Genomic DNA, 13,139 nt, shown 5'->3' on the forward strand with positions numbered 1-13,139 from the left:
GTAAGTCAGACAATATTGAATATATTTTAATATACAAACCTACATAGTTCTGCCTACCTGTGGAGTCCCCCTGAGTATGCAGACACAATTGAATTATTTTTGTATATCCCCTCTGTGTTCCAAACTTAAACAATTGAGGCCACTCAAGTTCAGTGATAGATGGAAACATCGTGCCTCATAAGACAAAGGAATTTAGAGATACATGGTTGTACCCACTAGGATATGAACTACAATAAAGACTGATATTTCAAGGGAAATGAAAGTAAAAGCTCTAATGAGATATGTCTCAAAACTTCAGTTTTCCCGCAGCTTTTTTATTGTACTTCTATCTTTAAAAAAAGAATCCTCAGCATCTCTGTGATTTATGAGTTACATGAAATAAGTAAATTAGATTTTCACTTTAGTCAGAAAGCATAATGCAATAGAAAAAAAATGAAGAATCAAAGCACTCCTGGTGGATAAAAACCTAATTAAAAAGAAGCTGACACACTCCCTGGTGAACTCTGTTTGTTATTATTTAGCAAAATAATTTTAATAGGGAAAAAAGTTAATGCTGCCAAATCTCTAGGTACTACTTATTACCGGAATACTATTATCTTCATGTTCAATATTATCTCATATGATGCTTCTGTGAGACATTTTTCCCTTGTTTTATTACCTTTTATCACTTTTAAGGCTCCATCTGTACTATAAACTAAATGTGTTTTAGCATTATTGCCACGGGTTTCCCTCAAGGAAGTCTGGGACGTGTAGTTTTATGATGGCACTTCTTAGATTCCTTGTTAGCAGCTCCATGTCTCCCGACAGAAATACAATGTTTAGGATTTTTAGGGTGGGGTTCATGAGACATACACCTTTTAAAGTTCCTATCAGATCCATGCTACAGGGAGAAGGTAGGGAACCTGCTGAATTCAGCCCCTGCAAGTATGGCTAATGGACAGGGATAATGGGAGTTGTAGTCCAGTGTCACCTGTGTTCTCTTTCCCTCCCCTAGGGAATCACTTCCCAAAATACTACAAATACCACTGTTGAACCTTATGTTTTGAAGAAAAGATACCATTCTCACATAACATTGGTCCCCCCCCCCATGCAGTGTCCTGCTTATAGATTAGAGGTCGAGAGTTTATATTTGTTATGAGTTGAAGGCTGAAGAGCTTTCTCTGCAAAGGCATCCCACTTGTGGAGCAGTTCCCTCCTTCCAGGATTCCAGGTCTTTAGACAAGCCTTCTCAGTATGTTGGGCACTATATGGTATCTGGATGTGCCAATATGTTTCTAACTGTATTTTATTGTTTTATTGTACTTTATGCACTGGTGACCCACGCTGCTGATCATTTGTGCAAGATATAAATCCCATAAATATATGTAATTACCTGGCTGAAATATCTGCTTCTTGCATCTCAATTACTGTAGTGGGGCGACAAACCAATTATGTCATCCATCCAAGGAAATAGATGGATCCAATTAGCTTCCAGAACTAAGAGATTAACCCCACAACCCTATACATGCCAACAACACAAGTAAGTCCCATTGAGGACAATGAGACATACTTCCTAGTAAGTGCATATAGCAGAGGTAGGGAACCTATGTGGCCCTCCAGCTGTTCCTCAACTATAGTGCTTATCACCTGTGGTCATGCTGGCTGCAGCTGATGGGAGTTTGAGTCCAAAAACATCTGGAGGGTCAAAGATGTTCCCCACTGCTGGTGTATAGGACTGCAGTGTCCAGAAGGACTTTAAAAAATCAACATGGGGTATAGGAGGCAGTGCTGGCCTGGTGGTAGAAGCCGAATAATCCTACTTTACTTGTATAGAAGAAAACAAGACTTTCATGCTCATATACCATAAGCAAAGAAATTATAGCCCTCAAGGAACAGAATGAAGACCAGCATGTGCAGCCATGACCAACCTCTAAAATCCTCTTGCAGCTTTCTACATTATAGGCCTGCAGTTAATATGCCTATCTAAATGTTTTTGCCCCTTTCCCCCACTTAATCAAAGCTTGTTCAGCACTGCAATTTCCCCACACCCACAGTTCCTTGCCTTATGATTTTGACAGGCTGCTTGGCCTCCTTTAATCTTCAGTCTTATCAGACTGTCAAACTCTTAAGCTTTTTAAAATCAACAGCTGAAGACTGCATACTATTCCGAAGGCTCACATATAGTAATTTATATTTCCCCCCTGACCTTCATGCTTATTTCATTCTCCTCAGGGGAGGGAAATATGAAGTAGCATAGAGCTATGTTAATAATGGTAGCTTAAGAACTTTCTTCTTCTTTTTCTTCAAAAAAGTAGAATAACAGATTCTGCCTCTATTGTGTATAATAATATTATACCTCGCACAGTTCCTAATTACACCTACTTTGTTTTATTTGTAATGTATATGTGTAAGAGATTATCCAGGGGTCAAATGACTGTTCTGTGATAGTACTGGGGAACGAGAAAAACCCCGATGCTATTAGGTGATTGAATTAGTGAAGTATCAAAAACAGCAGGACTCAAATTGCTATCAACCGCTGCTGTACAGTCTTAACTGGAAGCAGATGCTTGTTCTAAGGAAACCAGATGACATTTGCCACAAACAGCAATAATAAATGCTTAGTTTTCACTGAAATGGTAAACCTTTGCCTGGGCTATACAGTGGTACCTCGGGTTAAGAACTTAATTTGTTCCAAAGGTCCGTTCTTAACCTGAAACCATTCTTAACCTGAGGACCACTTTAACTAATGGGGCCTCCCACTGCTGCCGTGCAATTTCTGTCCTCATCCTGAGGTAAAGTTCTTAATCTGAGGTACTACTTCCAGGATAGCGGAGTCTGTAACCCGAAGTGTTTGTAACCCAAGGTGTTTGTATCCTGAGGTGTTTGTAGCCTGAGGTACCACTGTACAACTTTAGATTTTAGGTGGGGGTCACATGAAGGGACACTCCCCTATACAGCCCCATCATCGCTATGTGCCTTTAAAAATGAGTTTATTAGGGAGAAGCATTCTAGACTGTTTCTCCTGATACACTAGTTTTTGTGCACAGGGATATTTCTTGTACGTAGGAACGTTCAGCATGGCTTAATATCCTGCACACATACCTCCAATATACAAAAAGGGTATCCAAGTGCTGGTTCTCAGTGTCTTCAGGATCAGATCAGTGAGGTGAGCTGCCTCAAAGTCCCTTTAGGACCTGCTTCTTTGGGAGGAAGGAGTGGACACTTGAAGTCAATTCTGGGGGCCCTTTTAATTTTTTCCCCTTCTAAAAGATGTTGCCATTCAGCTCTGCCCAGCAGCCGTTCCTGTACTGGCCTGATAAAGTAAAAGTGGAAAGAAAGCTGGGCAGCCAGCGATAACCTGTCCACCTTTTCTTCTAGCTTGTGCTCTGCTGAAGAACTGCTTGGGGTTGTGTCAGGTTTCTAGTCCCAGAAAAACTTCCTTCTTCTTTTTTGGAGCTTCAAACACAGTAGTCAGTGCACAGCTTCCTGCGTGTGGTTTTAGCTCTCTGAAATGGAGCCAAGGGGGGTGGGAATCATAATCCTTGGCAGGGGGTCTTGTGGGGTTGGGAAGGCCCTGTGTCAGCTGTTTCCAAAGAGATCTGAGCACCAAAGCAATCAAGAGCGAAGGGTAAACAGCTGATCTCTTTCCTGCTGTGCAGTGACCCTGTATGAGTCAGCTTCACAGAGCTTCTTTTAAAAAATATGACACTCCTTGAACTACGTCTCTGTGGGGAGTTTCCGCAGTGCACCCAAAATGACAGACACTGTCACTTCCCTCTTTACTCTGCTTGCATCAAGTGCTGTAATTTCTCCTGCAACTGTTTGTTTTTAAAGCACTATCTTTATCAATCCAGCAGCACTAACACATGGCAAAAGGACTGGCTATCCCTGGGAATTTTCACCAGATAACACTGGGAATACTTCACAGATTCAATTAAATACATCCCCCCCTATATGTGTACATGTCAAGCACACATACACACAAATACATAAACACATCTGTAAGTATGTCCCAGCACACACAATGTGGCATTTCTCTTCACGAGAAATCAGGAAATTTGGTGTCCAAGGACAGTCATAAAAAGAAACGTTTCTGGAATAGAATACATTGACCAAATACATGTGTGAAATTTCACAACTTCAGATACGCTCCCGCTTGCATGACAGAGTAAGCTATGCAAAACTGTCACTGAACAGAAGTGTTGCCTTTTTTTATTTTTAAGTGTTAACTGTCATAAAAGCTCTTTTAGTTTTTCTTCAGGGAGAGTGGCATTTAAAGTCACTTTCCATTTATATTTTCTCCAGTGGCCAAGGTTGGGGTGGGGTGGCAGGGAATATAAATCATATTTTTGTACAATTTAAAAATAGCAGCAAACTTCAGCAAAGGAACATTCCCCCTCCCCCATTTCCCAAATGTTCCCTGTGTTTGCACTCCATCATGTCTGGTATCACAATAGTTGTGTCCCCACACCTCCCATTTTCTGTTCCTGTCACTGCATTTCTAATAACAAAGCTAAAAGGTTTTTCAAGGTTACTGTGAATCACCTCAAGGTTTTATGGGGGGGAAATCTAATGAAAATTATTGCGTGGGATTTTTTCCTGCCTATTACAATGCCACTGAAAGATGTTGACTAATGTCACACACAGCTGAGACTTTGTAACTACTTGAAGACAGGGCTGTGATTTGTGAGGGAAAGCATTGACTTTCCCAATGATGGGCTATTAGCACCTCTAAAGCAAATGACCACAATTATTTCTATTTGTCCGCATATAAGAAATCTACATCATAATTTCTAATCAATCTCCATTTCAGCCTAGTAGCTTTAAATAATGGGTTTTCTGGAATGCATCACTAATACTATGCTCATGAGAACTGTAGGAAATAAGAGTCAAACATGTAAGGTAGAATTTTATTTGCTTTTGATGTGAAATTTTCAAACTAAATACTAGAAAAAAGCCCTTACGATTTGCTTCTTATAACTTTGGCTGAATATTGTAAAACGATTTCTGATGACTTTGACAAAGGCTAAATTCAGCTTTAAACTTGCTATCAGTTGCATCCGTTGGATTATTTGTTCTATTAGTGCTGTGCCAAAACCGTTCTCCAATTTCTTTAATGTTTTCTTTTGTGTCTTTTCTTATCACTTGCCCCTGCACTTCTAGTGCCTAGTTCTTCCCCTCCTTGATTTGGATGATCATAAACGCTTCCCCCCCATCCTTGGTGGGGGTGTGTGATTTAGTCTGGATATTGTTGTCAGCTTTCCTCCCCCAAATCAGTTTAAAAGCAACTGTGCCAACAGTCTGTTTCCATCCTGGTTCAGGTGGAGCCTATTCTTTTTGTACAGGCCTTGCTTGTACCAAAATTTCCTCAGTGTCTAACAAACCCAAACCCCCTCCTCTTCCTCCTCTCATTCACTCAGCTGTGACTGTCTAGCCTGGAACAGACAGTATTTCAGAAAAATCTTCCTTGAATTTCATGGCTTTCCTCCTACCTAGCAACTTAAATTTTACTTCCCAAACCACACGACAATATGTCCCCACGTTAGTGGTGCCAACATGAACCTCAACTACAGACTCTTCTCCATTGCTGTCTACCAGGCTGCTTAGACTATTTGTGACATCTGCAATCATTGCACCAGGAAGGCAGTCTGCATGCACATCACAAACCAAGTTATCCAAAGATTCACTCACTACTAGGAGACACTCACTCCTGTTTCCTCAACACAGGAGGGTAACGTTATAATGTAAACAGTCACCCCTAATTCAGGGCCCACTGTTGAGTGCACATTCCTTCAAGTAAGCAGAAGGAGCTTTGGATCAAAAAACTGCTCCTTGCAATTAATTTTTCAAAGCATATCCAGTCACCATAAAAATATGTGTTTGGAATCAGGGAAGCCCTAAAATATTCAATGGAAAGGGCATTTTTGCCATGTTTCATGGTGGTTATCAAATTATGCGAATTGTTTTCCTCCACAAGATGAGTGAGGAACATGAGCTCCCTTCCTCCCTCCCCTCAAAAAACCTGTGGTTGGAAAAAGCAGCTCTTAGCACCTTCAGCACAGACCCTGGAGAGTCACAAATCAATAACATTAACAAGGCCATGCAGTCATGCCAAATACAAACAGGACACACTCTTTGACACCATGCAGAAAGAACAGAAATTGTATGCCATACCTGCGTAAAGTTCTGGAGGGGGAAAAACAGATGTGAAATACCAAATTATTCCAAGAAACAAACACGTCTGAAGAAAATCTCTCTCTCTCTGTATAATGAACCAAGTTTGCTTCACTTGCTTATTATTTCATGTTTCATAGTGTTTCTTTAAGAGACAGTTTACAGTGTGAGAGTGTTTGGGTCAAATTGAGAGTACAGCGTACATATTTAGAGACGGACTTAAGCTAGCCATGTCAGGTGAGTTCTCTGAGTCTGCTCTGAGCACGATTTGGTCAGATACCATCCACCATTAAGAATAAACTTACAAGGTCCCACATCCTGTAAAATCCATGGTCACTAATCCAGGAAAGCAATTTCTCCCAATCAAACTGTAAACTGGACTTTACTGATGAATATTTGGAAGATGCACATATAGATTCATTAGAAAAGCAGAAATCTCAAGAATTGCTGTGATATATATATATAATACATGGTGTGTTTATTCTGAGGATGCCATTAAAATACATAATGGCTTGAATTTAGAATCAAAGCAGAAATGGCACCGATATGTATTCACACACGTACTGGTTTGTAATCCAGTTTGTTGTAACATGGAGTTTCTTTTAAGAAACTGGATGAGCAAATGCCTCAGAACTAAAGGAAATATATCTACACTGAAGTCTACCTTATGATAACAGCCTATGTTGTTAATAATTATTATATTGTTAATAGTTTAGATATCACAGGGTTCTCCCCTATGGGTGCTTCTCATGTATGCAAACACTTTTCATAATTCACACTTTGCAAAATTCACTTGATGTTGCTTTCATCAAAATGCCAGCCTGTATTCTCCCCATCTCCCAATTTAATCCAAGAAAAGTCCTATGGCTGGTAGGCAACTGATTTGCTCCGGATCTTCACTTGCACAACAGAACTTGTGTCCCTCCTCTCTTCAGGCGCACCCCATTCTCTCCACAAATATTCTCCAGTGGGTTGGAGGGAGACCCATAATAGGTTTCAGGGAATGCACAGGATATGGAGGGGGGAGTTATGTTGTGCAAGCAGAAATTCTTGAACTGATGAAACAAAAATTAGATTATTATTATTATTTAAAAAAAAACCTATTGTCAATGACCTGTTTGCAACCCATTTACAATATTAAGCCCCCCTCTGGAAACATCCAAAGCGGGCATTTTGTTGTTGTTTCACCATTATCATAAAATGATATTGGGCCCACCATAAGCTTATTACATCACTTGTTAACTTGCCCTAATAGTTTCACTATGCTACGCTGCCCTGAAAGGTCAGTCCTTAAAAATGTTGGCCATTATTAGAATTAATTTGGAGCTCCCAGTAGGGGTGTTTGACTGCTAGTCTCTCAAATATCAACTAGGGAACCCAATACATTCAGGAAGCATTAGCTGGATTAATGGAACGGCATCTTGGTGATCAAGGTGAGAGAGGGGACTGAATTCATTATCATTACTACGTCAGATTTTCCCAGAAATGGGGGGTATGTGGCCCTTCAGATGTTTTTGGACTACAACTGCCATTATCCCCAGCAGTACTGACTAGGACTGATGGGAACTGTACTCCAACACCTGGAGGGCTTCTCTGTGCCTATCATTTGTTAATTAAATGATATAACCAGCTGATGTTTTCCTATCTTTCTTTGACTGAAGGTACATCATAGCAGAGCCACCTTCATGGACGACAAATCCTGTATGAAGGGCAAGACGGATATAGCCACCTGGGAATCTTAGCTCAACTTTTCTTAAAAGCCAGGGTTTATTTCACATTAACATGCATGGATCAATTTTATATAAAAATATTGGAGTGGAGTCCCTGCGTGGATATTTGATCCTCCTTGTAACTCATGGTTCCTGTTGTCCTTCAGCCCTATGCCCACTCCAATTTTACATGCTTTCAACCTTGGCTGAAGTACTTTGTGAGAGCCCAAAGATTACGAAGATGGTAAATAAGAAATCAAAATGTCCATGAACAGATTTTGGCATGTCTGTTCCTGACAATTCAGGCCTGGGTCATGGCATATTTCAGCAGTGCGATTGAAGTTATGTCATGCTTAGGACCTGAAGGCTATTCAACAGACATAGACAAACTCAACCCTCCGGATGTTTTGGGACTACAATTCCCATCATCCCTGACCACTGGTCCTGTTAGGGATGATGGGAGTTGTAGGCCAAAAACATCTGGAGGTTTGCCTATGCCTGCTATTCAACATCCAAATGGATTTAACAAAATCATTTGGTGATGCTGCACCAAAACCTGCAGCAACTAGAGATAAAGTGTTTTAAATTGGGAGATATTGCTTTCATATTTCAGGAGAGTCTCAGATCTGAGAGATATTTGTGTTATGATAGCTGCAACTCTCCACTGAGCCATATCACAAAATGTGTAGTCTGTGATCACTGAAAGCTAATTGTTCATTTGGTCCATTATCTTTACTCTCCTGTCTCGCCTCTGTCATGAGCACTTAAAAACCTTTTACTTATAATCCAATTTCTAATTACCACTACCCATAATAGTCTCCTATACTGAAAACTCTTATTATTATTCTAGTTATTCTCCATTTTCCCCTCTGAGCTGGTCTTGTTGACTTACCTTTTTTTACAAAATGTTTAATGGTCAATTACAATTTCAGCTTTAATCTTATTTGGTATATATTTGGGGACATGTCATTGGGGCTGCAACAAACAGGAACACATTGTCTTTTAATTGAAGCACAGCAAAAAATAAATAAATGACTGAGTCATGAAACATTTTAGATCAAATAACAGTTTTCTTTGTCTGACATCATGGAAATAATTAAAAGAATATTACCTCAAATCACTCAACCATTCTGCAGTTTTTGAATGTTAAAGAATACAGTACTAGGCTATATTCAGACATGAACATGCTATGAATCTTTGTCTCCTTTCAGCAACGAAAATGGCTAATAGAACAGAAAAATTGTTCCAGGTGCCTTACATAGAGCAAATTTATACTTTTTTACCATTTTTTAAACCAATTTTTACTCAATTTTACCATACCCCAGATATACTGGATATGCTGATACATAGTCATGTACTTTTCATTTCGTACTCGGTGCTGTATTCTTCTTCTTAAACCCAACTGTGGCTTTGTAGCCATTTGCTGCATTACCTGTGTGGGATAGCCAGCCTCATATAACCATCATGCTTAAGTCTAATTAATGCATGAAGAAGTTAGTACCACAGAGTGAGCTGTTCTGCCAGGCTTAGCTATGTCTACTTCCCCTCACCTTTGGAGGAACTAGGTAATCAGGCCTATTGTTCTCGCCCAGTCTGCTTGAAAAGCTCAACATGTGAAGAGGTAAGCTGGTTGCTCAAGCTTACCTGCATGGCTCTAACAAGCCTGTGTTGAGTTTCTATACAAATAATTTAAGCACTTTCACCAATTTACAGCTAAGCCAAATTTTACTGCCTGCACAACTTTTCTGACAGGTGTATGGCAAAGTGCATGAACCTGACCTTTGAGCAGTTTGTAGGTAAACCATTTTTTAACTTACCAAATGTGTGGTCTTTTCTTATGATGGGGGAAGAGGGAAGTTTTGAAACTCACAAGGGCAACTTTAAAAGCCTATATTTCCACATTTTATTTGCTGCATATTTTGTGGTTTTTTTTAATCTCTGTGGGGGTTCTCTCACCAAACAGTACTTGCCCCAAATCTGGATCTTGGCATCCAGGAATTCACCTTTCATACTTATTTTTTTTCCTTAAAAAATAAGGAAATAAGGAAAATAAGCCTGGCCATTTGACACATTTTAGTTGCTCAGGACTTCAAAACCTATCACTATTACTAGCTGAAGATCACCAGGTGTTCTGGAGATAAAAGGTGCATTGTGTTTACTTCTCTGTGCCATTAGGACTAAGATACTCCTGAATGCATTCGTGTTTTGCATATTCCTTTTTCATGGGGATTTAATTGCATGAGTTAGGCTGACATTGGAGGGGTTTGTTTATGCAGGCCCCAGTTCAAGTTGAATATGCAATGGAGTGGAGCAGTGAGATCAGTGCTCACTCCTGAGCCCCACTACATATAAAAATTACATGCTGGGGGACCATGCGCACACTGGTGCTGTGCAACTTGAAAAGGCTAGTTATCAAGAGAGTTCTGTCTAATGGAGAAAAAGTGAAGCAATTTTGAGTTTGGGGGGAAGGTGGACAGACAGAAAACCAATGCATAGACAAGAAAACTGAGAGAATGGAAGATTTATAAAATATGGTCTCTGGAAATATCATCAAGATATCCTTAAAGAAAGAAGCAACAAACGTGAAGGAGAAGAAAAAGAAGAAGTAGAAGCAAGGGTGAGTGGCTTATATCCAGAGTGAGAGAGGCTAATTGCCCCCAAAGGAAGTTCTGAAAAATGTGCACAGCTCAATTAGGTAGCCATTGGGTAGGAAAAAATGTACTTATTCCTTTTCTTCTTGTTGTTCAGAAGACTAAAGAAGGTGACAGGTTTATAACCCCATCATTTTCAAGGACATCTTCTTAGCCCTCTCTATAGAAACGATAAACTGTGTTTATACAGATCTTTAGGAAGGGGAAAGCATGGCTGTGCCCAGGCAAAATAAGACAAGGAAGATTCTAAAATTTACAAACCATGGCATTCTGCTTAGATAGGTGAACGTTAAGATCTTTTATATAGCACAACATATGACCCTAAAAATAGGTACAACCAGGGCTTTTTTTCAGCCAGAACTCAGTTCCGGCACCTCTCAGGAGGGTGTCATTGCCACTATAAGAGAACAAGCGAAGTGTTTGTGGTGAGTTCCAGCACCTGTTTTCCTAGAAAAACAGCACTGGGTACAACCTCCTGATCTATGGTTAGGTGTGCTTTGTTCTCCAACTCTCAACAGGGGCTATGTGTTGCACTCAAAGGAACTTGTAAAGGCACTTTCATTTGGGCAAGGTAGCCCCCAATGATTTCCCCTGCTCCACCCTCGGTGTCCCATTCCAGGCCTTTTCTTAGTGTCCCCCCCCAAAAAAAAACTAAAGAGAGTTTGGTTGGTACATATGAGTGCAGTGGAAAGGAGGTTATGGGGCATGCAGCATTGGCTACATTCACATCATACATTTAAAGCACTTTAAACAGTCATGACTTCCTCCCAAAGAATCCTGGGAGCTGTAGCTTGTTAAGGGTACTGAGAGTTGTTAAGAAGTCCCTATCCCCCCCCCCCAAATCTACAATTTCCAGAGTCAATCCCTCTTCACAGGGAACTCTAGAGGGAGGAATAAGTGTCTCCTAAAAACTCTCCTAACCCTTAATAAACTACAACTCCCAGAATTCTTTGGGGACTGTTTAAGTTTAAGCTAGTAGCCATTGATAGCTTTATCCTCCACAAATTTGCCTAATTATTTTTTAAAGCCATCCAACTTGGTCCAGCTGATTTGGTTCTATGTTTTCCCCTTTAAGGCTGAATTTCCACATGTTCAGATTGATGGCGGCAACATCCTACTCATGAGTAAAAATCCGGAAGGGTGTCAACATTTGTCACCTCCTTAAGGAGGCGCCCTGTGTTTATTTTTTACTGCCTGCTGATTTCATATGATAATTTAAATTGATTTAATTTCATAGTTTTAATTGTATTTTAAAAGTATCGGGAGTTTGTTGGTTAGTCTTTGTTATGCATAACATTGATGAAACTGGTGCTATTATAGAACAGGTGTCGTGTCCCCACACTCCAGAAAGGCACAAGGCCAAAAATATGCTAGTTGCAACTTTATTAACTTCAACACATAAGGAACTGCAGCAAATGGGATTGCTTAACTCAATCCAAGCAGGCAGCCTGAGACGGGAGGCTGATAGCAGCTTTGCTGCAGCCTCTCCTGTGCTTCTCCTGAGCACAGCATCACTAAGTTAAATGGCCCATACCTTTCTTCCTTCCAAGAGGCCATGTGCTCCCGAGATCCTCTCCTATGTTTGTTATGTTTGTTAGCATCTCTTCTAATAAATAACTGAACTCTTTCAGCAGATGAATAAACAAAGTTTATTTCACATTAGTCACAGCCTCAGAGATAATTGGCTGGTCACTTTTGAAGCTCGCTCTGAGAAAATAAAGGCCTAATAATGCTGCTCGGAAGAGTGAAATGAGTTCAGACAAGTGACAGAAATGCTTTCTAAAGTTAATTATGTTTACTTTCCCTTCTCCCTCGGTGTTCATTACCTTTAAATGGAGTCACACATTGGCAGTAGTAATTACCAGGTTGGTCAATGCAGGTGCCTCCATGCTTGCAAGGAAACGAAGCACATTCATCTATATCAGTTTCACAGTGCATACCTTTGAAAAGATAATTGAAGATGCAGCAATTTACTAAGACAGGCAGGTGTCAATTGATAATTGTTCAATTTGTACCTCAAGATTCCAGATCCATTCCATGCTGAGAATCTCCTCGAAATCAAACAAATAAGAACCTTACACACAGTATATTATTGTCAGAATCTATTTACTTCACACTCTCATGACTTACCGGTACATTCTCTCCTTGAATTATGTTACTTTTTGGTGACATGTGCCTCTATACTGCTCTGCAAATTACTTCTCAGTATTCTGGGAATAAGCCCTTCTGCAACACATTTGACTGGTGAATGGGGAGGATTTAGCTCAAATGTGTAGTGAAGCTGCTTCTTATAGTGAACCCTGGCTCTATTCTGCCAGAGAACAAACTACTGTCTGGCCATTAAGTATGGCCCAAACCAGGCATAGACAAACTTGGCCCTCCAGATGTTTTGAGACTACAACTCCCATCATCCCTGACCACTGGTCCTGCTATCTAGGGATCATGGGAGTTGTAGGCCAAAAACATCTGGAGGGCCGAGTTTGCCTATGCCTGGCCCAAACCATGTATGCTTATGGGAAAAAACAAAACATAACATAAAGAGCACAGCATGCAAAACTTTGTTTCATTTCAGTCAAGGTTGCAAAGTACCCTTGTAAGGTACTCAGGGAGCAAGAGAGATGAAGAT

The 13,139-nt window shown here is 40.3% G+C and overlaps 1 protein-coding gene across 7 annotated transcripts in view; it reads right to left on the reverse strand.

Annotated features, from left to right (window-relative positions):
* Nucleotides 1-13,139, reverse strand: part of EYS (eyes shut homolog) — a 476,514-nt gene that overhangs the window by 441,673 nt on the left and 21,702 nt on the right. For all 7 annotated transcript variants that reach the window (XM_083606894.1, XM_083606889.1, XM_083606892.1 and 4 more), the window contains one exon: nucleotides 12,340-12,453. In XM_083606894.1, coding sequence (XP_083463020.1) covers nucleotides 12,340-12,453 — 114 coding nt within the window. The remainder of the gene's footprint in view (nucleotides 1-12,339; nucleotides 12,454-13,139) is intronic.

This window comes from Podarcis filfolensis, assembly GCF_964270895.1.
Source record: "Podarcis filfolensis genome assembly, chromosome: 3".
Lineage (NCBI taxonomy): Eukaryota > Metazoa > Chordata > Lepidosauria > Squamata > Lacertidae > Podarcis > Podarcis filfolensis.